The 27,280-nt window shown below is 42.1% G+C and overlaps 1 protein-coding gene across 1 annotated transcript; it reads right to left on the reverse strand.

Moving 5' to 3' along the window:
• Positions 1–1,330: 1,330 nt before the first annotated feature.
• On the reverse strand, positions 1,331–26,766 carry LOC149277613 (erythroid differentiation-related factor 1-like). The gene is made up of 25 exons (XM_089502668.1): positions 26,689–26,766; positions 25,112–25,311; positions 24,137–24,203; positions 23,163–23,288; positions 21,665–21,789; positions 21,150–21,309; positions 19,972–20,067; positions 19,610–19,731; positions 18,861–18,972; positions 18,400–18,547; positions 17,747–17,855; positions 16,212–16,323; positions 15,680–15,943; positions 15,186–15,257; positions 14,823–14,976; positions 14,244–14,429; positions 13,658–13,858; positions 13,165–13,383; positions 12,002–12,219; positions 11,528–11,686; positions 8,665–8,814; positions 7,810–7,963; positions 6,324–6,439; positions 4,476–4,627; positions 1,331–1,502 (listed from the first exon to the last, which is right to left on the reverse strand). The coding sequence occupies exons 1-25, from the start codon at positions 26,764–26,766 to the stop codon at positions 1,331–1,333; spliced, it is 3,672 nt and encodes a 1,223-aa protein (XP_089358794.1).
• Between the last annotated feature and the right edge of the window lie 514 nt (positions 26,767–27,280).

A 27,280-nucleotide genomic window follows, 5' to 3' on the forward strand; every position in this document is an offset into this window, starting at 1 on the left:
AAGTACAAGTGACAATTCAAGACCACCTTAGCCAACTCAATCACAGTAGCCAGTTTTTAATGTTTGTATGTAAGCCTTTTCCCAACTGGGGGGATTTCTATTGTACTGGATTATCATCCATTTCAGTTTTGGGCCACATATTTGCAGTTTTCATACTTACAAAGTATTCCACAAAATCAACTTTAAATAACGACACAAACTGATGAAATAAAACGTGTTTTCAAACATTTATTTAATAAATAAAATTATTTGAATGTGCTTCTCACAAAACTATTCACATTTTCAGGTTGTGAAAAAGAACGTAACACTATTTAAAAGGAAGCAGAAGATGAGGTGTTTTATCCACATCGCACCATAAAGTGTTGCTGGACGCTATTTGCACAATTATTCAGAAGGCACAGTCATGGACGGGCGCTCGACCCGCTAGGAGACCACCTATTTCTTTAGAATCTCTTCTAGATCTGTACCGGTATGTCTTATGTCTGAATACTATACCTTTTAGAGTTAGTTATTTTTTTTTTACACTTGTCTTACTGTAATAGAGGTATGAAATCTGCCATCAGAACGCCCTGACGTGCAAGGCATTTACTGGCTGACTGCATAAAAACTCTTACTTTTAACAGAGGACTTATTTTAGGCCGTGTAATAACCCGTATTTTTCACCCCGATGTGTGGGGTGATAATTCCCCTTTAATTGTAAGCTGTAAAGGGGGGGGGTGTTTTTTATTTAAATATATACAAAGTTGAGAAAGATATTTTTTGCAGCATTGTAGGTAATTGGCAAAATTGTGGTGCACCAGTTACACTTCTACCCGCCAGACGGCAGCCCCGCACCGGCAGCACAGCGACCCGCCAGACGGCAGCCCCGCACCGGAAGCACAGTGCTCCGCCAGACGGCAGCCCCGCACCGGCAGCACAGTGCTCCGCCAGACGGCAGCCCCGCACCGGCAGCACAGCGCTCCGCCAGACGGCAGCCCCAAAGGAATATAAAACAATCTTTAGACCTCCCTGCATATCTGCTACCAGGTAAAGGACCCTTTGAAGTTACCATTTTGGTTTTATACACACGCAGCCTTAAAGCACCAACAGAAGCCAAGCGTGTTGGTTTGTATCTGTAAAACTCGCAAATAACCCGACACATTCATCACCTGTGAGAACCACATAAAGCCTTTTCTTGCTGTTCCATCGGGATAAAGTCGCCCTGCTGGTATGTGTATAAACTGCATATCGAAACAGTCACCGACAAAACAATGCAGCGAGCGGAACCAACCACCAGTGTCAGGTTTAACAAGGCACGGCATCCGTCTTCTAACCCCAACACACCGGCGCGTCACTGAATGACAGATTCATTTGCTTCGTTCTTAGGAGTGAGCTGATCCAGTAAATGTATTAAAACGCTCAGTCTCTCGGTCAGAGTGGAGCTTCTGTTGGCCGTAGCCCGGAGAAGACTGGAATACACCTGCTTGTATATCTTCAGCGAGATCTCCTCTTCGGTAACATTACTAGAAAAATAAAACAAAAAACATCATATTTTATGTATTTGCTGGAATTACACACATCATTTTGTAATTTTAAGCAACTGGCGCATGCATTTCAGCTTTACAAATATATATAACTTGTGCCTTATCACATTAAGTTTTTCTGTTCCTTGCTTATGGACCTTGTGACCGCTGCTGTATCATATCACGTTCTAGAGCAGAAGGGAAATATCCAGAACATATACCGAAAATCCCTTAGAAACTTCAAGGCTTTAGGCTGAAAAAGCATTTAAACTGCCGTGGAGAGCCAGCAAGCCATTATACTGGCGATCTAAAACGGTCTATTTCATCATTTATTGTTTTATATAGCGGCATCACATTCCGTAGCACTGTACAGTAAAGATTCAAACATTGTTTTAGATCCAGGACAGCTTTACGTCTATCACAGGCATATTAACATTCTCTCACTGTATTGGCTTCTATCCATTCTGCTGGGAGGCTGTTCCATTTATCGACCACACTCAGCAAAAAATCCTAACATTACAATATTATATATGTCTTACAATAGTATATAGGAGCAGGGCCGGCCTTAGGGGTGTGCGACCTGTGCGGCCGCACAGGGCACCATGGCAACAAGGGCGCCTGCCCGGGACTTAAATTAAAGCATCTTTTTTTGTTTTGTTTTTTTTTTTACTTTATTTATCATGGAGGATGTTAAATAAAGTTAAAAACAAAAAAAACAATGTTTCAATTTAAGTCCAGGGCAGGGGCGCCGAGCGGTCGCTTGTGAAGTTTTACAGCAACCGCTCGGCGCCCCTCACTCTCCGTGACTCCGTCGCGGTGCCGGCGTTTCATGCTGAGCGACGGAATTATTCTGGTGCTCAGCTGTGAAGCGCGCACCACGGCAGATCGGGAAGACAGACGCCTCCCGCTCCCACTGCAGGACTCCGGCAACGAGGTAAGGATAGGGAGAAGGGGCGGGGGGGGGCAGTGAGAAGGGGCAGGGGGGGGGTCAGTGAGAAGGGGCAGAGGACGGGGGCAGTTAGAAGGAGCAGAGTGGGGGGGGGGGGGCGCCAGAGGAGTAGTCCGCACAGGGCGCCTGAACACTTAAGGCCGGCTCTGTATAGGAAGCACACCTTCGAAGCACAGGGAAAAAAGGTCAGGAAAAAAAAAAAGAAGAAGGGCAGGGGAAGTCAGAGCCAGAATAGTCAAAATTAATCTTTATGGCCAGAAAGGAAACATAACAGGAAAAATATAAATGCAAAAACATGTAAGCTCCAGATAACATGCGTGTTGGCGTGATCGTACTGGGAGGCTGTTTGAGAGGTTAGGATGTACACCGCAGCCATTGCACCAGGTCTAGCGCCATAACAGGAGTGAAATATGTTTATTGGCCTCAACAAGAAAACAACCAACTTAAAATGTATGATGGAAACCTGTACACGAACCTAATTTAATCTGCAGATTGGTGATCTTGGCAGAAAATAACAGTGTATATAAAAGAGATAAAGAGATGTGCAGGTCTCCTTATATCATTACATGATAAACCTTTAAGCCGATGAAATATCATGACACAAGAGAGCAGAAACAATTACCAGTTTGGACAATTACCCGAAACAAGCATCTACTTAAAATGCACAGCGTTGTGTCTTCGTGAAATATTGTGTGTTCATATTGCCATCTTGTGGCTTCCCAGCTCCGGTTTATCCTCCGTTAAGGTGTGCGTGATATTCACTGAATGCGTTCTATAGCCGGGACCCCCGGTACTGTCAGATTCTGGGGGTGCTGGGATGTATGGATATTGCTATTCATTTGTCAGTATGTACTCTTTAAGTATACTATATGCCGAATACTGGGTTACAAAAAAAAAATAATACACAAATAACCACACGGTTTATTTAATAAATGGCCCGTTAATGATCTTTGATCCTCCGTCCTACACAAATCCTGTGCCGTCAATTCTTTCAGTGAACTGGATTTCCGGTTTGTAAAACCCAAGTGTTCTAAACGTATTCGGAAACCGAGTAGACCACCAACATCACAGCCTCGCAGACATTAAAACTATTAAAAACATTTCACGGGTACAAAAGCTTTGCCTAGATTAAAGTAAAAAACAAAGAAATATACAGGTTTAGCAGCCCTGCTTTGAAAGAGGGAAATAAGAACACACGGGAAAAGCAAATCCTTATTAAGAACAAAGTACTTGATGCTGGATACGTTTTAATGAAAAAGGACATTATTTATATGCAGATGAGCAAACCGTTTTAAGGATCTTAAGTAGCAATTAATATTTAAACCCCTATACAGAACACTATTCTTATTCTCTCAACAACAACAACATTCATTAATGGAGGTAAAGCTTCGGGATTAAGGCTTTATGTCTAAACGGTTAAGTGTCTTTCGTCTGTCAACCGAGGCTCCCACTTATAGCAGAACATCTCTCGCTGGGAGAATGTACTTTAATTCCAGTGCTTAGCAACAAAGTTAGAGAACATCAAGAGGAAACTTTCATCCAGAGATGTGCAAGTAGCCAAGTTCACGGCAGGTAAGTAGCGCGCGGATGAAATTGCTTCCGCGGACCGCTGTAGGGCTGTCGGGCGAGCTGGAGACAGGATTGCTGGCACACGCGAGGATGCTCGGAGTCTACCAGGCAGCCATATTCATAGAATATTGCTACATCTGTGCCAGCAGAGAGATAAATGAATCTTACCCTAAAGGAGCCATACGTTTAAATGGCCATAGACGGCTAGACTTACCTTATGGTTCTTGGTGCTGCGCACAAAACAAACGAGCACTCAGGACCAGAAGTGCTGGAAAGATTGCGTGTTTGGTAAAAAAAACAAACTTGGCTACGACCCCAACATTGGAGGAGAAGATGAAGCAACTAAACCCCAATCTAATGCGATGTACAAGGACTACTTCATGAATTATATGACACGGCTGATGAGGTCATTTACACGTATGCATTGGAAGCCGTGTCTCGATTGTACCAGTTACCTGTTTTTCTTCTTTGAGGAGGTCAGCAGCTTTACAAACTGCAGGAGGAGAAATGACAAGCGAGACTCGAAGATGTTAATGAGTTTCAGGACTTCTTCTTTGCCGAGACCGCCTGAGGAATCGCCTGATGTCTCGTTACCGTCCTCATCTCCCTGAGAAAAAGACAAGTTTATTTAAAAACGTTATGCACGGCAGCCTCGGCTTAACATATATACATACATTTATACCTGCGCACGTATCCATACACGATGGATTTCCCTTTCGCAATTCAAAGAGCACAGAACCCCGTGGCTGTGAAGACCCGTTCAATGAGAGCGCCGGCATGAACTACATTAGCTTTTTCATAAGAGCTCATCCTTGGCTGACATTCAGCAGCAGCGCAGGCGGCTCACGTCTTATTTAAAAGAGCTTATCGATGTAATGCATTCATGTGCCTGTCTCCTCCGCAGAATCTTCACGAGCCATTTTTCAGAGCCACGCGGATGGGGAAAAGAGCCGCTTTAGTTAAATGCCACAGCAATCCTCAAAAAACACAGACGCAGCTCCTGGGAATATGCATTATGGGCATGGAATATGGATCAGTGGATTCTTATTATTTACGTAAATCTCAGACTTTAAACTTACAGATCCAAGCCCTTCACTCCAGAGGGCCACAATAAAGGGGCTAGAGAGGGCAGCATATTGCCACATATGTTTTAAGCTAAATAGAGGAGAGAATATATTTCTAACTGAAAAAAATATATATTAAAATGGCAGATCCGGATATGTGCTACAGCAGTGTGGAACGTCACCTAAAACCAGAGCTGCGGGGGTTACATGTGGGCAACCCCTGGCCTTGGAAGCATTTCCACGCAGGTTAGACCCGCGGGATGTTCCATCGCACAAAGCAGAAGCGACAGTTCATCCGCTCCAGCACAACGGGGAACAGAACGCATTATATTCACTGCGGGTATAACACGTGAAGGCACCGGGGAGTTCAAATTTATGATCACGTGGGAAAGGCTACACGGGGGTAACGCAGGACAGAGCAGGGGCACGTGCATGATTTATACAAATCCGCCCTTGAAAAGAATCACAGATCAACACAGATGTCACCGGGCTTAAAAATAACACGAGGTACCAGAACGTACGGCTCTCCGAAGGAAAATACAAGCCCATTAATTCTTACTACAACACAAGCCCAGCCTTTCAAACCATTTGGCACGTTTACCTTCCATAAACCAATATTTACTACTGTAACAACTGAGCAGATAACGGCAGAATTAAGGCGGATGGAGGGAAGGACAGCAGTTTAGCCCATTATTGCACGTTTTACCCATTTCAGTGTGTGTGTGTGTGTGTGTGTGTGTGTGTGAGTCAGAGAATGTGTGTGTGTAAGTGTGTTAAGATGGTAGTTTGTGTGTCTAGGGATGGTTGAAACAGTGTCCTGCCAACGAGAGTAAAGATCTATGCCCCAGAGGGCCAGAAGCTTTTGTATATATTGTTTTCTTTAAATCAATGCACAAATGGTCAAAGACTATTATAGGTAAAATGTTCTAAATAATACATACACTGACTCTGGCTAATTATATTTCGCTGTCTTATTGATATGGAACTTTATAAAACAAACCATAAAACGTGTCAGGGCTTTTAGGGGAAATTAAACATGCCTATTAGTTTTTCTTTGTGGGATACAAGTGTTTTGCGTCGTACAATCTGTAACAGGAACTTAATGGGTCCACCGGGGTCAACATTTGGAAAACAGATGAGAGATGCAAGCAACAGCCCCCAAAAGAACATCCCGAACAGTAAAATACTGCAGTCAGCATATTTCAGCCTGCCGCTCGGCCCCGCAAACAGTTTGCTTACCTGCTTACATTCAGACACGAGCTCCTTGTGGATAACAAAAAGCGCACATTTCGCATTCATCATAATTTCCAACGCTCCATAGAGAGTCTTTAATTTCCCAGCGTTGCTGTTTTGACCTTCAGAAAAAAAATTTTTAGTCGGTAGTTATTTTAGAGATTATTCAATTAAACTATTTTGCATCAGGAGGCAGAGATTTCTGGAAAAAGTTGTCAAACTTTCATATACTCCTCTAGATTGTAACATGGTTTGAGCAGGCCTCTTCTTCATCTATTTCTGCAAGTGAAATTGTTACATTATATACTACTCTGTCTACCCAAAAACAAGGGTCACACGGATACCCCGCGGGGGGGGGGGGCATTCCAGAGAATAGGGGCAGCCCTTGAGAAATCTTGTAAGCACGCATGAAAGCAAGAAATCAGAGGAGAGGATAGAAGGAGCTCATCGGGTGAGGGTGGAGAGCGGTTAGGCGTGTATTTAGAGATGAGTGAGGAGGTGTAGAGAGGGGAACCGCTGTGAAGGGCTTTGAAAGTAAGAGTCAGGATTTTGAAATGAGGAGACGGGGAGATGCTTGCACCATCGCCATTGAGGGAAACTGATGGGCGAGTGTCAGCATTGGAGGGAATATGAGGAGCTCGGTTTTGGAGAGATTGAGTTTCAGGAATTGTGCGAACATCCAGGTAGAGACAAACGCTAGACAGTAACTCCGTACTCCGCTTGTACGCAGGGTTAATGGGACAGTTTGCAACAGATAATTTTTCCTTCTTATGATTATCCTTTATGTAAAATGATGTAAGATGTGAGATTACAATGTATATGCACTTCAATCACTGTTCCAGTTCAACGCAGTCACTCACAATGGGCTTAAACAATGGAGTGCTGATTCTAAAGCAAGTTACGGAGGTCTGCGATCCACGCAGCGAGGCTATTTCAGTCTGCGTACTGCGAGCGGCTGCCAACGCAGACAGGAATCGCACTTCGAATACAGAGGATATTTCTGAGTTTATCGTTCAGTGGAAATTCATGGACATTGGCAAGCAAACAGCAGCAAAATTAGGTTTCAAGCCTCTTGCTACAGATCCCAGCTAAATATAGGAATAATAGCTCTCAGATCTTATACTGTATGTTAAAGTTCTAGCATACCCCTCCTAAATATATTTCTCAGAACATCCCAGTTTAACCATGAATTGCAGGTAAAAATGACATGTCCAAGAATATCCAGTGTTTAACATCAAGTATGAGCAATATGCAATGCCCCAGGTATTATCCAAGTGCAGAAGCAATGGAGAACATTCCATTTTACATGTTATTACCGCACCGAATGATCATCCCCATAAAGCAGAATTAGGTTTATCGCGGAACGATCAATCACTAAGTGCATTAGGTGGCACACGTCTAATACTTAAAAGGGTTAACCATCTATCCATTTTGCCACTAAGACGCCTATGTAGTCTTGCATGTCGGCAGGTGATATAAATGCAGCACTTACCAGACATCTGGAATTCAGCAAACGCGACTCTCTCCAGCTGCACGCGAAGCAGCTCGCAAGGAGCATCTCTTAAAAGCTGGAAGAGCTTGACGGCTTTGCCATAATGGAGATCGGCTAAGACCCGGTGCTGCTTGCGCAGGTGCTCATCGCCCACCTGTCGGAGAAAAGCACCGCGGTTAGGAAGCACCTGCGCTGCGAGCGAGGAGCAGTCACAGGCACACAGAAGTGCTTTAGAACACCCAAATTACCCTTTCAAAACGAACATCTGAATGTCGCAGCCAGAACAAGCTCAGCTGCGGCCATTAGAAGATCTTACAGCTTCCAGAAGCATTTTCCGGATACCGCAAACATCAGCAGCTCAGGTGCTCAATGCTGTACAACCGACTGGCCTTTAAAAATCCCATTTCTGCCAGATGGAGGCCTTCATCATATTTAAATAATCATTACACAGAAATGGTATTAAAAAGGTAAAAAAAATACAAAATGTACACTACCGCTCAAAGCTTTGAGGTCACTGAGCTGTTTTCATAGAAAGTGAGGACATTTCTAGCTGTAACATAATCTGCAAAAGGGTTTTCTAACGATCAATTAGCCTTTTAAACTTATCAACGTGCCACTGGAACACAGGAGTGATGGGAGTGATAAACGATAGCGTATAACGGTAATTGACAAAGCCATTTCTTTTTCCTTTCTATAACTGGAGCGGACGTCCGGCCTCCAGTTAAAAAGCGAACCCAAGTTAAAAAAAAACGGTTGCAAGGCTGGATCCGATTGTGGTTTTGCCTCCGACGTTTCAGCAGCACTGACCCTTTTAACGTTTAGCATCGGTACGCGTGAAGCGATCGATTTGCGTACCTGGTTCCTCAGGGAGCTGTGATACATGGAAGCCAGTCTGTGATGAATGGTGGCGGCTCTGTACTGACACAACGGCTGCCTGGCAGACACCGTATCCACATCACAGTATTTCAGGGACTTCATCATAGACTCGGTGACTTCTCGCTCGATCTGTAGCGGCGGCAAAAACAGAGATTGTCATTCAAGGACTCTGACAGTATGTCACCAACACTTCTCGTATAAAGCCTCCGCGACTGAACAGTCAAGATAAAAGCACAGAGCAAAGCATTGGGTAAGAGAGCATCGCAGTAAATCAAAGTGTACTGCTGTAAAATAATGATAAATCTATACTCTCGCAAGGAGGCGCCCTTTTGGTTAGTCCATTCTCTAGTGCAATTTTATGTTAAACTTCTCCAGTTAGGTTAGTTGATAAAGTTCACTTCCATTGCCATTCATAAGCTGTCTGAGAAGCGCACTATAGTGTTAATAAAATGATACAGATGGGTTGGAGAGATGGGTTTCCCAAAAATCTTCTATGCCCCTGTTTACAGCTGCATTTCCATCACAGGTTCATCCCAAGAGACAGATAACAGAACGCGGCGACACGAGATGTCTTTGGACAACCATCTCTACTGAACCAACACTTTCTTTCATAAAGGGAATAACACTATGGTGGACTGATGGCCAAGAGGTAGCCGAAGCTACAGCTCCTATGACTGTCGATCGTCATTTAGACTGGTTGGAGGTTCGCGGAGGATCAAGGGAAATGCCGCTTGCAATCCTTCCCATACAGGTCCGTGTGTTCTACTAATGCCTTACAAATAGCTTATCTATCTCTAAAAAACCCCTTTTAATGGAAGCGTATCATATCACCGGTCCGTAGACCCATTATCCATAAGCCTCGCCAGCAACCAGTTCTGCGCTGTCTCCGTTTATATACGTCATTGTAAAACTTCATTAAAGCTACAGAAATAAATACTGCTAATAATACTTGGAGAGTGGCATCTCTGGAACACACACATACTATAATGAAATAAGTATAGGACATTAAAATAAATGCACAAATAGGGCAAAAATGTATTATGTGTTTGTGCAACACATGGTTGGATTTATACGTATTATATGTATGTATGATGTAATCAGGAGCCGCGTCAGTTAAGGATTTTTATCTAAAATAAAGTAATGGTCTTTAAGGACGTCGTCAGATGAAATCTCAGCAAGCGCAAGCCAGGAACGCTAGAAGTTTGCGGGAATGACAAGAAAGCCAATGATTAAAAGGAAGCGAGGAGCACAGTACGCGTCTGATTAGAGAGCAGGGTGCCGTGTCCTTACAGGAGGCATTACGCACGTCTCTCCGCACATCTGCTCAGCGGCAAATTAAAGAACTGCTCAAGTACATAATCAAATACTGGAAGTCTGCAAATCAGGAAGACAGCTGATTGAGGCATTTCAGCGTTTACCGAATAATTAAATTGTGCCGATAATCAGGATGGCAAGGAACGTTCTCTACTCAGTAACATATCAGGCTTACAAAAATTACGTTCACGCCGCATTGTAAATATTTAGCAGAAAGTGAAACCTTGTGCGTTGTATTCAAGATATCACACTCTGTACCCACCATACAGATGATCCAGCTATGAATTAAATGTAATGTCTCAAAATATAAACTTCTTCATGAGAACAAACTGCTGACAAAACTTACAAGGACTATAGCCGAGATTGCTAGGAAGGTTCAGGAAAACATCAGGGATGATACGATCGTAGACATGGTGACCACACTGGTTGCTCTGGGGTTATATTTTTAATGTTTATTGAATTGTATTGTTTTTGCTTTTTGCTTTCCCTTCCCCATCTTTTCCATAGCCGATGAGCTCCTTCATTTTGGCTTTATTTCACTTTCATTTAATGTGATTTAAAAACATCAGAATCCAATGACTAAGACATGGTTAAAATTGTATATATGTGTTTGCTTCATTATATAAAACAAATCAGTATGGAATGTGTGGAAAAAGAAAAGCCATTATAATTGTTTCCCGTGTGGTTTTTGGTTTTTTTTTATAAAAATGGATTCAGGCACATGACCCTGCTAGACAAATTTATATAAATGAAAACAATTACCACTCGATTCATAATCTTACCAGCCAGGATGTATTTATTGCGTGTGTAGTGTGTATGTTGCGGTCAAAAAATTGTTAAAATATTAGCAGGAAAATGGAGTATATTGAGTAGCTACTGAAACCACTTTAAGCAGCATTTCAGGAGTCATCTTCCCAGTTCCACAAACTAAATTATCACACGCTTCTCTAATATTAGAGGTATCTCAAGGTACTTATTACATGACTAAAAGACATGTTCATTTGAGAAATCAACTCTGGCAAGATAAAGGCGTGAAGAAAAAAAAAATGCAGAACGCGCAATAAAAACTCAATCAGAACGTATTCTCCATAAACGATCTGCTTGTTGCACCATGGAAGAGGAACGCTAAAAAGCCTAAAAGACATTGTTGCATTCTGATCTCGAGTGGCAGCAGCCCCTCAGGCCACATAACTTTGTACATATCTCCTATATGTTGCTCAAAGCAGTTGTGTTGAAGAGATCAGAGATCCCCTTGTTACCGGCGTATTACCGGTACAGAAGGCACTACCCTAAGCCAGGTCTACAGCAGAACCCACCTTATATACACCACTAACCAGTTACAGCATAGTATCTACAGACTGCTTACAAAAAAATTATTGTGAAATACAAGTAAAAACAAAAATAATGCATAATGCAAAGTAACACAAAATGGAGGACCACAAATGAACATGTTTTTCCTCCCCCTAAGGAACTTTGCTAAAATTAAAGCATGCAGGACAATCCTTAAATGAGAATTACACGTCTTTACCTGCTCCTGGGCTTTGCGGGAGAGGGGAGCGTAATCCTGCAGCTGGGTGGCCATCGTGAAATATGTTGTAGAAAGTTCCCAATACACAGAATCCCAAACAGCCTGATGAGCCTCTCTTTTACTCAATGATCTCAATGCCTTCTGATAGTAATCAATAGCCTGTAAAGCAAAAACAGGGCAATGTTACCTCACCATTAGTATAATGAGACAGAAAGTTTATTTTAGATGAAGGGGGAAAAAAAAAAAAAAAAATATTCTCTAATATTTGTTCCATTCCTATATCTCGAGTAAAGACATCTTCAGTTAAAATAAAACCTTATGCCTGTACACATGCCAACGGGGACATTCAAGACTCTAGTTTTGATTCTAGATATTGTGGGTACGCTTTAAAACCTGCTTGAATTGTGAAAACCCAGCATTGGTGGGGGTACTGGCTGATTTAAGTATGAATTTAATCTACTTGATATTCCTCACCTTATTATAGTACAAAGCTTCTTCTGGAGAGAACTCCCCTCGTCTGGCATTTCCACAATGCGCTTGGGCACAAATCCGCATTAGTCGCCCCATGTTGCAAAGCAAAAGGGCAATGTTTGTGGCATCCCTGATCGATTCAAAATTAAGGATTCCTTTTTCGAAACAAGAAAAGCTCTTCTTCCACAAGTCTTGCTCTGCACTTGACACAGCTTTGTTTCCTAAAAGAAAATTGCAATAAAAATGATAACTACAAATAGTAATGAAATATGTTGTGATCATCCAATGAACAAAATGTTATTATGCAAGTTTATCAGAGCAGTGAGGAAAATGTTTTATTCTCCATTGGAATAATTATACTCCGCAACATAACAACACACACAGAGAAAAGTCCTCGCTCCAAACACAAGGACCCAGGAAAACGAAATGCGACTCTGAACAGAAATTCGGTGAACATTGATCACATTTCATAGGCTTCAAGGCCCTAACTCGGACCATGCAGTCTGCAGGACGCTCTTGGTCAGTTCCAACATCAGGAGTGGGCAAGTGGCTAAGCTCCAGATGCCGCTGCATTATAACGGCAGACATCTGCTATCGCACATGGCACTGGGTTAATGCTCCCCCATACTCCGTTGCCACACGTCTGGCATTATACCGACGTTCTATTATTGATCTGATACAGCTGCTGGAGCTGCAGGCGGTGTTCGGAGAATTGCTTTCCGTCTCCGCAGTGAAAGCTTCAGCTTCATGTGACATGATGTTCCGCTTACAAATCCCAAACTTTTACCCTCTCAAGTGACAAAGTATCATAGAGTAAAGAGTCAAGAGTAAAGAGTAGAGATCAAAGCACAGAAAAATTTAACAACTCGTAAAAGAAAACATACATACAAAGGTGAAGCTTTATGGTATATAAATTACTTTTACAGATCTAGTCAACAAAAGGCTCTTTAAGGAATTCATACACCGCCAGGAGAAAGAAGGTGGGAAGTTACGACCATACTAAGGCTACTAGTTTGAAGATGTATCTACAACTAAAAGATATGTTTGCATTCCAATACGGCTTTATAAAGACAGGGGCGTTTATTTAAAGCTCTATGCAGATCAGAACTACGTTAATACAACTTGAAGGACAACCAACGTCACTCGCCAAATCAACTCAAACTTACCCATTCTTTCAGACTGCAGCGCTGCAGCTTGGTTCATATAGAACACTCCAATTTCATTCCGGATATTACCGAGCCTTTTCATTACCTGCGTGTGTTGATCTGGACTTTGGTTCTGTAAATGTGCGAACAGCAGAATCTCGTTGGCTGCCTCGTAGCACTTACAACTAACCGAGAGCTGACATTCCACGTCATTGGTTAAGTCAGTTGCCCAGGAAAATCCTATTAAAAGCAAGATTATTAATCAAATATTCTGCGTACATGGTGCAATTTAACCCTTCCAAAACATTTTGAAGGGAAAAAAGTTCATACATTATAGAAACATCAGTAGAGAAATAGTCTTGAATTAATTGAACTTTCAAACTAGCACACACATACCCCTATTTAACCTATATAAGGAAAAACAGAACTTATTTAGGTCACTTTAGAAATCCTGTGCAAAGATCTGGACCACGATCCCCGATTTAAAAAATATCATAGATATCACTGTATTCACCTTGGCAGCTGGATTCCCTTTGAAGACTGTGCAGGATCTCCTGGTCATCTCTTGTCTGGTAGTTGTATTCCTCAAAGTATGCAGCTCGGTTACTCGCGTTCTGAGCCAACATCAACTGTATGTCCCCACAAAGAGTCAGGTACTGACACAGCAGAAGCAACACTTCGGGGACGATGCCAGTGCACAAGCAGCTGTAAGCATCTACGGAAAACATACACATCGCGGCAACGTGTAAGTGAACCGTTAACACCAGGCTTCACCCCCAGGACACTCAGCTCACATGTATTTGTAAGAGACACACAATGCAACGGAACATTACGGCCGTTCACCAAACACAAGATGTCTTGTGTTTGTTGAAAGAAGCATCTACCCAGGGTCCCATTCAGGTTAAAGATGCCACATTTGAAAACATTTCTATAAGAAAGCCTGCACGTGTATCGAGTACAAAACAAAATTACCTTTGGGGTAAAGAAAGAAAAAAAAAAAAAAAGTGTTGTAGTTAATCGATGAGAAATGACAGAGGTAAATCCGGTCACTTGGCATATGTGTGTTAAGCATTAAACACGGCATGAACTCTGCCACCTACCGTGACACTGTAATGCCAGCTTTATGTATCTTAATGCCCGGCCGTATTTCAGAAGACTTGTTGCTGCATCCGAGAGCACATAATAAGCTTTGGATGCTTTAAGAATCAGCTGGAGCTTCATTTTAAACTGCCAGGTGCCAGGTAAAATCCCAGATCGACTGGAACACTTATTTTCCAAAGATCCCACTAAAAGAGACAAAAATGAGAGAAAGGCAAGTGAGTCTAAGAAAAGCTGAAATATTTAAAATTGGTTAAAGAGATATTGCAAACTCTACAGCCATTATTAATAAACGTTATACACCCTATATAACCAGTGACTTAACTCTCCTCACTCCACACTTATAGGGCTGCAAGAATTATACAATGAGTAGCAACCGTTTGTGACAAGGCCAATATTTTCAACCAAAGTAGTCTGATCATCTCCTCTACGTCCAGAGAGTTAAAGGCATCAGTATGTATCTTTTGATCCACACATTAAATGCTTGGCTAGCACAGTCAATATATCTTGCCATTAATGAATTTGTATATGATGCAGCACGTTAAATTCTGAAAGCAAATGTAAAAGCGTTGAATTTTTACTTTTGTGCAGGAACAGGGTGATCTGTTTCTCGAGGCACTCGGCGCTAACATCATCAGCAGACTCATCCTCGTATTTGAGGGGAATCGGAGTGTTTGGGTCAGCAGCAGGCAGCTCTCCTTCCTTTTTAACACTGCTGTCTACACATTTCAAACCCTTAAAAGAAAAAAAACATTTAGTATCCAATTCTTGAGAAATGAAGACTTACGTAAAGTTTGACACCAGATAAGAACCATTTTGGCACCTCTTGAATTCAGCACAGCCATGCGTCTACCTTGTGCATGTTTACATTTTCTTACAGTCGTTACCGCTTACGTTTCAACGTATTTATTACCCGCTCAGTTAAATAGAACTTTGTTTCTTACCTCCAGAACATAGCCGAGCACTACTCGGCACCGCTCCTCCATGTCGCTGCAAACGGGAAAAGTACAGCTAGGCTGCAAAAGTAGGACAATTTTTAAAAATACATGGCATTGAGGGAACAGGAGAAGTAAATAAAACATTAGTAATCAAAGCCATAAACAATAGATATGAAATATAATATATAATGAAATATAATAATAATTTGCTAATGAATACACTACAGTGATTTTAGCGTAACTAAAGTGGGGTAACAAATGTTTAAAAATTGTATTGGTGGAAACTGCAAAAAAGGTAAATGGATACCAGGGATCATTTACAAGTCATGTTATGTGCATATTGATTCATTATGTGGAAATATCAGATAGACATATTGCAAAGACTGATCTTTTTTCCCATTTTATGGGTTAAAATACTAAACGCGTGACTGTAAATGATCCCTAATATTTTCTTCAAGACCCAGGCAATGCTTTCCCCTTTGATACAGAGGAGGGTTTACCCTAATCTGATGGGTGGACTTGTACTTCTCGGGAACAGACAGCTCCCTCACAGATTTAATAACAGCAACAGCTTTGCAGTCCTCCGTCACATTAGCAGACGGACCGAAGGACCCGTTTTCGTCACTATCGGCCATTTCGTCTTCCTCCTCTTCGCTGTAACTTTCATCAGAGTTCCCATTAGATTGCGCCTCGCCACCTTCCTCCTTCTTTGGTTCATCCAGCTGGAAAAGCTCTGAAAGCATGAAGTTGGCTGAAGCAATGATCTTCCAGAGAAGAAAGAAAACATTAAATGATTAAAGCCGTGTTCAAACAGGTAAACAGTTACTAAGGGCACAGAAAAGGACTAGTTATTTGGAAATGTGTTGCCTGTTGGTTCCTACCCTTATTTCTGGGCACAACTTTACCGGCAGAGGTTCAGATTTTATGAACGCGAGTCACTGGCTCTTCTCGATACTTGGGCTACAATATTTCACAGAGATATATTCAGATCCAGTCTGGGGTTTACTACAAAGAACTCAATATAATGCTTACTTGTGGATGTCTCCCTTTATCCACCAACTTTAAGCAGTTTAATAACAGCGTGCGGATAGTTCCATAATGTTTCCGATTCTGGTTTTTCTTCATCATCATGTTACACGCCACCCTTAAAAAAAAAATAAAAATAAAAAACAGGGAGGGAGTCAATTTTTTCAGGATTGTGAAAATGAGGACATTTGTCAGACGTAGTGGAAATATTAGCTTGCTAAGCGGCATGCGGCTTGTAACAGCTAACTGGGTCACTTCCGCACACGACGAGCTGTGCATTTGGACTCTGCCAAGTCTCACTGTGACTATAAAGATTTTACAACGTTAATGCATCATGATAAATATTTAAAATGTTATTTCGCAGACGCCGATGCTTTAGAGATTACGGGTTTGTTTACAAATGCACTCGGGGGAAATATCACAACGTACACAGATTACAAATACCTAAAAAGTATTAAAGCCTCTAAGGTTTTTATAGATATTATTAGTGGAAAGGGATTGAGAGATGGGTTTTAATTACTGAGCTCATAAGCAGTTAATTATACCACGGCGGGCTTTTCTACGTCCTGCTGAGCTGCAAGACACCGTAACTTACATCAATTTCCTCTCTCATGCAATCAGAAATATCATAACCCGCTCACATACAAAAGAATTTTAATGCAATCAACAAAAAGGAGTTTTAATGATTCAACTTTCATCTTCTACATTCAAAACATTTAAATGTTATGTCTCATTTTGCCACAATCTCAACTTTGTCTTTCAAGGTAATAGAATTATTATTAGATAAGTAAAGACTAACGAATCCATTGTTTGAAGTATGTAGTAAAATGTGAACTAATTGTGTAACAAGAAAAACTACTAATGTGGTCTACAACTCCCATCATGGAGAACCAAAAGATCACATACAACAATGAGCTATGATTCCTCCTGCAAAGTGCATGTTTAAAATTTCGAAGATCCCACGAGAAATCTTAGAGATTTGAAAGGGACAGTAAGACGATATTTTTTTCAGGGATCGGGGGAGCACTTTGTTTAACTCTAATGGTCTTATTTCACTGAATGCTGCTTCACTCTGAAATGCTGCTCATTCTATCCCTGTGGCTTAACAATTCATTCTTTCGCATTTAAAGGATTTATGAATGAACCTTATCATGGCCTATCTGGCCACTTACACATTAGACCACACATGCTAACACACCACTTAAAGGGCCAGGGGGAGGCTTCACACAGAGGGCTTGTCGGCTTTTTCAATAAATCATGTCGATAGGAAAAACAACACAAATGCCTTTACCTATTCATTACTCAGCACTGAACCTCATGGAAGAGGAACCTACGGTTTCCCATGCCTAAGGGTTGGATCTTCGTAATGGTTGGATTGTAATGCATAGTTAAGGCAGGTAGTAGAGGTCTGTTTTACTTTTTCATCCAAATAGAATTCAGTTTTGTAAATAAACCCTGAAGCGAGGCAACCAAATTAATTCACAATTGACTTGTAATGAAATTATTAAGTTCCAACAGTAACGTTGATAAAAAGTACTTACTTGTAAAGAAGAATGGCTACAGGCATAGTAAACGGATTTTGATATTTATCTTCAGTTTCTTCACAAAGTGTTGTAAGATCGTAAAGTTTAACTATATCGCTGCCACTCGCTGGGAAACAAACAAAAAAACACATTACAAGATATTAGTGCTTAAATGTCTGCCTCTACGAGCATAGAACACAGTTGGGTTTCCGTGTTGAAACCATTCAATAGTGGAACGCACTGGCTATGTAGGTTAAGCATGATCTCGGGGTCTGCTATCACTCGTAACTTCATAGAAAGCCAATAGGTAAGCGTACACAGAAATGCTTTTCAGTGAAAAACGCACATCAGACCCCTGTGTATCGCTTGTACCGTATGTCAGAGCATGCATATGCAGCACGGCTTGGAGGTACAGCAAAGTAAGGGTTAAAGAATGAAAGTGTAACGAGGCCATCCTAGTGCAACACGGCACTTACTCCCTATTACAGGTTTCATTAAAAACGTTCTATTTTTTCCAAACCATTTAAACCATGTTCTGGTGTATTTAAACCTCCCAAAAGGAATTACTGTCACGTATGGGTGCTTCCGAGCAGTGGCAGGACTTGCAATAAGGCCCATTTGGAAGCTACGCTCCTGCGGCCCGCAGAGCGGCGATTTGTTTATTTTTTTACCTTTAAATAGCCAATACGTGTGACCTTCTTTAGTACAATTCGACTTCAGAAAAGATAAAATATTCTGGGCAATGTCTTTAATCACTTTTGTGGAAAAATTTGAGTTTTCCAGATTAGGGATATCTTCAGTCTTAATCATCTCATATTTCTGCGAAAACAAAAAACAATTCTATACGATGTATGTATATGTGTATATGATACATATATAATCTTTAAATAAAAGCCTCACGCATACAACTAATATATATATATATATATATATATATCTCACATACACATGCATTCATATACTGTATGTCTATGGGAATTCACATTGCCAGCAGTATACACACTGCAGTCTAAGATGCAAACAGCTCGGAGGTACAGACACACACAGCTATGTGAAGTCGCACAGACACTCGGCTCTACCAAGTTACTGCCTCTGTGTTTTCTACGATAACCAAAAGTAATTTGTATCTTACCTGCACGATACCATTTACATGAAAGCACATAACAAGTTCCGGAACATTACAGATCAGATTGTCCAACCAGTAATCAATCCCCGTAAGCACATTGATAGGTTTATTGTTATCCCTTTAAAAAAAAAAAAGAACACAATCAGTACATTGTAGTCCATTAATAATAAATCATAATAATGAGTACATGTGGTTATTATACCTAAGGGATACTCCTACTAGACAGAAGGAGAGCAGTGTGGAATGACACAATCACCGGATGTAATATGATGTAAAATAATAAGTAGATAAAGAGGAGCCTCATACGAGTAAAAATACATTTATGTTACAGCAGAGAACTGCATTCAAGATTACCAACCAACCAATATTCATGATATTGTAAGGTTTAACCTCTGTAAGAATGATGAAGGATCCAGGAGATGATAGAAAGTACTCTATCAAGTTACATGCTTATATTGATGTCTGAAATAGTCCCAGACAGTTTGGGCGATATACAAAACGTGTGCTAGATCTCAAACTTGCACCCCAGCCTTGTTTCAAAGCGAAGAAGAAGAAGAAGAACGCTCCCACCAAGCAACGTGATGCCTTTAAGCAAACTACACAGTGTCGCTGATACATTTCACACCAGAGGGATCGGCTTTATTTATTTCTAGTCCCCCCAAAACCATCACATTGATGGGGCATCCGCAAATGAAATTAATAAACCTCTACGCAGAGTGCAAACTCACAGACACGATGCTTTCTCGCAGGCTCACCTGAGACGCAAGCTAACAGCAGGGTATCTCCCTCCTCCAAATATTGGCATATTGGAGCCCACTAACATATGGATATCTTCAAAGGTCCAAAGGATGTTCCTAACAAAATCATTCTTAAGGCCCTTTAATACGAATAGTGGGGGAATACAAAAAAAGAAAACACAAAAGAAAAATTATAAAAACAGGACATACGAACAAAAATAACCAAAAATGGTGAATGCATAAACTCAGAATAGCAAAATAATAACATGAGAGGAGATGAAATAACTACTGTGATCAGGTGCATATGCCAGTCTGGTGTGAACATTCATTCTTGAGCTGGGGAATAATGGGATTTTGCTAGAGTTTTTCATAACTCGTACCTGGCTGTCCTCCCTGTCATTAAACAGAGCGGGCAGACTTTGTTCTGTGGTGGCCAAATGCCCCATTACATATGGAGGCTCAAGGGTCACACTTCCCTGTGAAAAGTGCAAGCACACAAGATGTAAGGTGTAGGAGACGAAGCATTTCACGATTACGGAAAACGCTCCCCTGTAACCGCCGCAACGTGGCAGGGCTGGGCGCTGCGCCAGTTTTCAGACACAAACAATACAATTGCATTTATAAAAACCGACGCTGTGGTCTACTTTAAAACAAAGTGTGCAACTATAACTTTACATCTTATCCTAGCAAGGAAATGTATTAATATAGGTTAAGACCAACAACTGAAACTATTATATATAGTGAAGTCACAGACATGTATATCGTAGGAGAAACTATTCAAGTAAAAAAAGGAAAGATGGCTTGGATACAGTGCTAGCAAATACTCGCATAGTAACAATATCCTGACACGAAGAGATATATGATGTCCTGATGAAAGTCTAATAAATAGACTGAAACGTTGATTAGAAAACTGCAGTTTCTTGAGTGATTATTTAAAGAAGTCCCTGGAGTGCCGGTAACTATTTTTGGATGTTTTATGATTTGCTGTTGCAGCTACTTGGCACCGGGCTAAAAAGGTGGTGATTGGTGTGCAATTGTTAATTTTGGACATATATATATATATATAGTTTGCGGTGACTGGGAGGACAAAACATCCTCATTAAAGTAGTGATGTATACATTGAGCTAGAAAAGAAAAAAAATCTATTATATACTGTGTAATATATATATTTTTTTCTCTCTCTTTTCTACACATCACCACTTTTTTGATGATGAGGAGATATATAATTATCTGAATAATAAATAAAAAAAAAGCTAATAATGTCTCCAAATAGGAAGCATATACATGTTGTGAAAAAATACGACACATTGTGTAATAAAGCTGTTAGAACTGAGCAATATATAAGGGTAAGTATGCACTCAAATAGCTTTAATAGTTCAGACACAGATGTATTTCCATGACTCTGTAAAGACAGGTAGAGACTTCTACCTGTTAGATGCACTTATCAAAAAGCTCAAATGCATCAAAATTAAATAAAATAAACATCAATGAAACTACAAGAAGAGTTACAATCAGATTACGAGTAAACCCAACGTGTAGTCAAAGACTTGTGTTTTACCTGATTGGAAGCTCCTCCATCTTCCGATACAGAAGGCAGAGTCTCAAACTGAGCCGGCCAAGAAACGTGTTCTTCTTCAGGCGGAGAAGCCAAATCCTCTCTTTCGCCGGGATCGTCTGGAGGAGAGGAAACCGGCTCTGCGGTGTCATCACCATTAATACTAGTGGAGTGGAAACAAAGAACTTATGCATGCAATACTTCTATGCAGGAGCAGACATTAAATAATACTCTATATGAAACTCTATATGGAATTTTTGGAAAAGTATAATATATATATTAACTCCAAGCTCCTCAGTGTTCTCAAGAAGCTTATATTTGATTAATTACAACTACGAGTCATTCGCTCCTACCGCACTACACGGTACAAGAAGTGACATGGGTCTATGCTTCTTTACCCAGGAGCCACCCAATTACAAAAGCGTTCCAGTTTTTACCTGCACCCTGGACATCTTACTCTGCACCGTGGCATAGTACTGAAAACTAATAGAAGTTTTGTGAATACTACAAACCCTCACCTGTAATATAAAAACTTGGAGAGAATGGCTTTTTGGTACCAATGTTCTTTACTCTTTTTCTTCCTCTGCCACTTCTGATCCATCAGCCGTTGATAAAACTCTTTCAGCCACGTCCAGTCCCCGGTCTGGAAGACGACAATGATCAAGAGTAACTTAACTATTATTTGGACTTAAGATGTGTTAGAAGAAAGCTTATGTGATCGTAAATATTATTCCTGACAAAGACATAAGAAAGCAGGGAATGTCTAGTCAATGATATATGGACGAGTTTCCGCCAACACGTCTACTCTAAGTTGTTCTATATATATATATATGTGCAAAGGGTCAAGTCTAGGCCATTCTTAATTATGCAGCTTAAAGAGGTGTAACTTGCTTGAAAAGTAACCAATCATAATAATGCATGCTATTAGAAGTAGATAAGATGCTATATAAACCATGTAATTCAAACATGTAATCAGACAACGCTTCGACTTTTGTGTGTTGTGTGCCTTGTCTCGATTATGCGCATGATCTAATTAAAGGAAACTCTTTCTGAGGAGAATTCGACCATTATTTCAACCAACAAGATGGATGATGGATACTTTGTCCACATAAAAAGAATGCACTCTTATCATGGCTCCTCACGCTGCTTCCGATATCGAAGCACAGTTGCAAAAGAGCTAGTCCATACAAATGGAGTACACAAAGGCATCCACTTTGCATGCTGGCTGCCATTATGCTACTCATTGTATAGCACTGCTGACAATGATGATGTATATAAAACAAATACCGTATTGGCTCAAATATAGGCCGCACTTTTTTCCCCCCACTTAAAGTCTTTAAAGTGGGGGTGCGGCCTATATTCGGGGTCTAGTCCCGGGCGCCGGGCAGGCAGCGGGGTTAGGATACAGATCCCCCGCAGCGGTGCAGGGGACCTGCATCCTACTCTCCGATACACTCAGACAGCCTCCCCTCCCAGCACTTTCCACGGGGGGAGTCCCGGCACGGGAGGTTGTCTGAGCGCATCGTGCGGACGGTCACCGGCTGCGGAGGTTGTTTATCCGCATCGCCGCAGCCGGTGACCGTCCGCACGATGCGGGTGCCAGCACCGGAAGTTGTATACACGTATTGCGTAGATGTCCCCCGCCGGCCCCGCAAGACACCCGGGAGTCTGCTCTGGTAAGTCGGGGGGGGCAGTGGCAGCATATCTCGGGGGGGGGGGGGGGGGACAGTGGCAGCATATCTCGGGGGGGGGGGGAGACAGAGTGGCAGCATGTTTTTTTGGTGCTTTTTTAAAGAAAAAAAACTTTCTTTAAAAAAAAAGTACCAAACTTTTAGGGTGCGGCCTATATCCGAGCCAATACGGTAATAATAACGCCACAGTGACAAAAATATCAATTAGGAATTTCCACTGGCAGCTCTTTAAATTTGGAGGCCATTATGTTCCTATGTTGTCATAGTAATCAATGCAGAGAACTGTCAGTAATGACTAGGCACTGCAGTGAATTTGGAAACTCACCTGGGAGGATCTCATGAAGAGCTCCTGAATGTCCAGCTCATCGAGCAGCAAAGTCCTCCCGATGCGATGAACCGCCATGCTCACGTGCGACTTACTGTACGGAATCTTCAGGAGCTTTTTGATATTCTGCAGGACAAGATTCGGCATTAATTAGGATAAAGGCACGTGGTGCAAAAGAAAGCCTCGCTCCACTTATGGCAGTTTGAGATTTTAAACACACATACGTGTTAAGGTTCTTATAGTCGACAGCCTCAGACAGACTCCAAAACACTAACAAACCGAGGAAATCATTTTAACCGGCTCTGCATAATAAAGCTTCCAGGTATTTATTTCATAAAGGAGCTGAGTGAGTGCAATTGAAGTTCTAAATCCAAACAAGACCAATAAATATTAAATATCCGTTTTCTGACTGATTTTCGGGATAAACTTCTTGTTTTTCTGCCCATGTTACGACCTCTGGCCTCATCTTTCCTTAAAAGGAACCCATAATCTAATTCTTACACATATATTTTTACAGACGTTTGCTTAAATGGAGTGTTAAGAAACGGCGTTAAATATACAATATACAATAGGCGTGTTTAGATTTCATCTTCCATGTATGTTTATCCAATATAGTAAGACAGTGTGGGAGGACAGTATGCTGTCAGCCCATGTTTTAGCATAATATAATATTATTAATATCTTTAATAAACCACGTCTCAAATACACCTTTACCAAACCTTTGAAAACATACTTAATGAATGAATCAGTGAGCCGCTCACATACTTAAATGATCAGGAGTAATAATGGCACAGATAACAATAAATAAAACTTCTCAAAACATAAAAGCGCCAATTAGATTTCCTATAATGCTAGGATACACATTTAAGGGTTTAGGAGTTCTTATGGATTCTGCTTAGAATATATATTTTTTGTAGATGGGACACACAGCTTAACCCACGCCTCTGGTTACTTCTAAGCACTACGATACTCACCTCGGAATCCGCCACCACATCCACTTCCTTTCCAACGGACTCGATGAAATCATACGCCATCCCGAAGCTGCAACGTATACAAGAAAAGGATCAACGGGATTTATCAGGATAATATCCAGGTTCAAATACCTGGAAACTAAACGATCAAACGCTATTCTAGACTATAAAACCGTCTCCGTATAACATACAGGAACACGCCCACCCCGTACTACATACAGAAACGCGACCCCCCCCACCCCCCCATACTACATACAGAAACGCGACCCCCCCACCCCCCGTACTACATACAGAAACGCGACCCCCCCCACCTCCCGTACTACATACAGAAACGCGACCCCCCCCCACCTCCCGTACTACATACAGAAACGCGACCCCCCCCCCCACCCCCCCGTACTACATACAGAAACGCGACCCCCCCACCCCCCTGTACTACATACAGAAACGCGACCCCCCCACCCCCCCGTACTACATACAGAAACGCGACCCCCCCACCCCCCCGTACTACATACAGAAACGCAACCCCCCCCCACCTCCCGTACTACATACAGAAACGCGACCCCCCCCCCACCCCCCCGTACTACATACAGAAACGCGACCCCCCCACCCCCCCCGTACTACATACAGAAACGCGACCCCCCCACCCCCCCGTACTACATACAGAAACGCGACCCCCCCCACCCCCCGTACTACATACAGAAACGCGACCCCCCCCACCCCCCGTACTACATACAGAAACGCGACCCCCCCCCACCCCCCGTACTACATACAGAAACGCGACCCCCCCCCACCCCCCGTACTACATACAGAAACGCGACCCCCCCCACCCCCCGTACTACATACAGAAACGCGACCCCCCCACCCCCCGTACTACATACAGAAACGCGACCCCCCCGTACTACATACAGAAACGCGACCCCCCCCACACTACATACAGAAATGCGACCCCCCCCACACATACCGTATTAAGGGCTTTACCTTGAGAAGGGTTTGCTCTTTTTGCTGCCCCCCAGGATGGTGGGACCGAGTTTGGCATTTTCTCGCAGCCAGTTAGCCGGCGGGAGCTTTAAATCCGTCTGTTCCTGAAGACGGGCGAACGCCGTAGCTGGCGGGGCAGAGGAGTATTTGACAATAGCGCGGCTTTTTACTTCATTGCCCCCAAGAGACGCTGTGGGCTCCTGTAACAGTTCATACGCAACATAAGCTTCCAAAACGGGTAATTCTTACATGAAATGCCTACTAATGCGATCTGTCTCGTGGCAACCGAGAACTCCACTGCAAGTAAGAGCTTTTCTTTATTATTATTTAATATAGCAGCACCAAATTCCGTAGCGCTGTACAATGAGTAGATAACAAGCAGTATGTAACATAACAAATGACTTACAGAAGCAACAGGTGAGGAGGGCCCTGCGCAAAGGAGCTTACAATCTAGAGTGTATTACAATAGGTAGAAGTGCCGTTGTTAGGGATGGAGAAGCCAAACCAGCGAGAGTATTGCAGGAGAGGGACTGGGGAAGGTGAGCTAAAGGCACATGGAGGGCGTTAATGTGCGTTGTTGTAAGTGTCCTTAAAGAAGGGGGTCTTGAGGGATAGACCGGGGAGGGATAGGGGCATTAATTTGGTCTTCATACCCTATGAAAGGAAAATGAGGGCAGAAGTAGGTGACCCCAGGGTTAAGGGATTTGCAATTTTGGGATTAGTATGTAGAGTTTTTCATGGTGGCTGAATGCAAAATAAAATGGAGGATGGTTGAATAACTCCACGGTTAATTGCCCCAGAGAGACTGTCCTATGGGGGACTCCACGCCATGAAATATACAGCGGCCTCAGCTGCCCCAGACTGCCGCTCCCATCCATAACGTAATCCAGAGCGGATCTCTTTGGGTCCACAATCACCGACACCCCACATCCCTGCTATAAAATAAAATCCCACCCAAACTTTAGACTTCTTCCGCCGGTAATTACGTGGCTTGTTGAGAGTTGCAGTGTCTTTTGCACTTCTGCTGGGAGGCTGTTCAGTCGTCTACCTGCCCATTTGTTCTGATGTAAAGACTTAATCAGCTCTTGGCTTAGATTCAGGATAGCTTCATGTCTATCCCATGCATGATTACATTCACTCAATGTATTAGCCTCTATCATTTCTGCTGGGAAGATGTTCCACTTATCTACCACCTCACTAAAGAAATACAAAATAAGGACTAGTCTGGCTAAATTTTAAGAGCACTTTATATATTTTTGAGAGGTGGGGGTTCTTTTTATATGCATTAACAAACAATTTAATACAGGAACTCAACAAAACCCCTTTGGGTTACAATGACTGACGTTAGAGGAGTAAAACTCTACACTTACAGACTAGCGGTTACTACTAGTGGCTATTCTATTCATGTAGCACTTTAGAAAGTTAAAATGCACAATTGCCCCCCAGGCTACCTCTATAATGCCAAATGCCCCCCCTCCCGGCTACATGTTATTATGGCAGGGTCCCTGTCAATGCTCCACTACATGAAGACAGCTGGCAGTGAAGAGGATAAACAGCGTCCAGACAGACAGCTTTACCTGGGCACACTCCTTGATGTCCTCTCCCTCTGAGGGGCTGCAGGGCCCCCAGTCTCCGGAGGGCTCTCCGAGCTCCATGCCCCGTGAATCCGCTGTCCCCCAACCTTCCCTTCTGTGCACAGCACCTGGAAACTTCCAGACCGCTTCCTACCCAAGCCGGAAATGATCGCCTGGACCCGCCCCGTTTTCTGGCACCATAGAGTATCAGAAGATGAGATAGACGGACTGAGTCTGCCCGGTTGCGTCTGGCATTCTCGTTGTTCCTCTTTACGTGGGAAGACAGTATGCTGTCAGGCCATGTTTTAGTATAATATTGATCTATTATTAGTAATAATAATACGTGTATTATTATATTGTTTATAAATATTAATTTATTAGTATTATTATATTATTATTATTTGCCAATTCTAATCCTGTAGCAGTGTAGAAAATTAAAATACTTGGTGTTATTTTTAAAGGCAGTGATATTTAATCATTTGTGCAGTGGTCGGGACAGTGTAAGGGTATATAAGGTACTGGCGTCTATAGGCAGTGTACCCCCTGCATGTGTGTATTCATATAATCCGCTTTTAGAAAGCAATGACTGGTGTTA

Source organism: Sceloporus occidentalis, unplaced genomic scaffold, assembly GCF_023333645.1.
Source record: "Sceloporus occidentalis isolate IW3139 unplaced genomic scaffold, rSceOcc1.0.p SCAF_208, whole genome shotgun sequence".
NCBI classification, from domain to species: domain Eukaryota; kingdom Metazoa; phylum Chordata; class Lepidosauria; order Squamata; family Phrynosomatidae; genus Sceloporus; species Sceloporus occidentalis.

Bases quoted from the DNA above. Each gene is read 5' to 3' on its own strand.
- LOC149277613 (XM_089502668.1), bottom strand. From the start codon at position 26,766: ATGGAGCTCGGAGAGCCCTCCGGAGACTGGGGGCCCTGCAGCCCCTCA. The intron at 21,790-23,162 runs GTGAGTTTCCAA...GTCGTCTTCCAG, and splicing joins TCTTCATGAGATCCTCCCAG to ACCGGGGACTGGACGTGGCT. The intron at 11,687-12,001 runs GTGAGGAATATC...TTTGCTTTACAG, and splicing joins AAGCTTTGTACTATAATAAG to GCTATTGATTACTATCAGAA.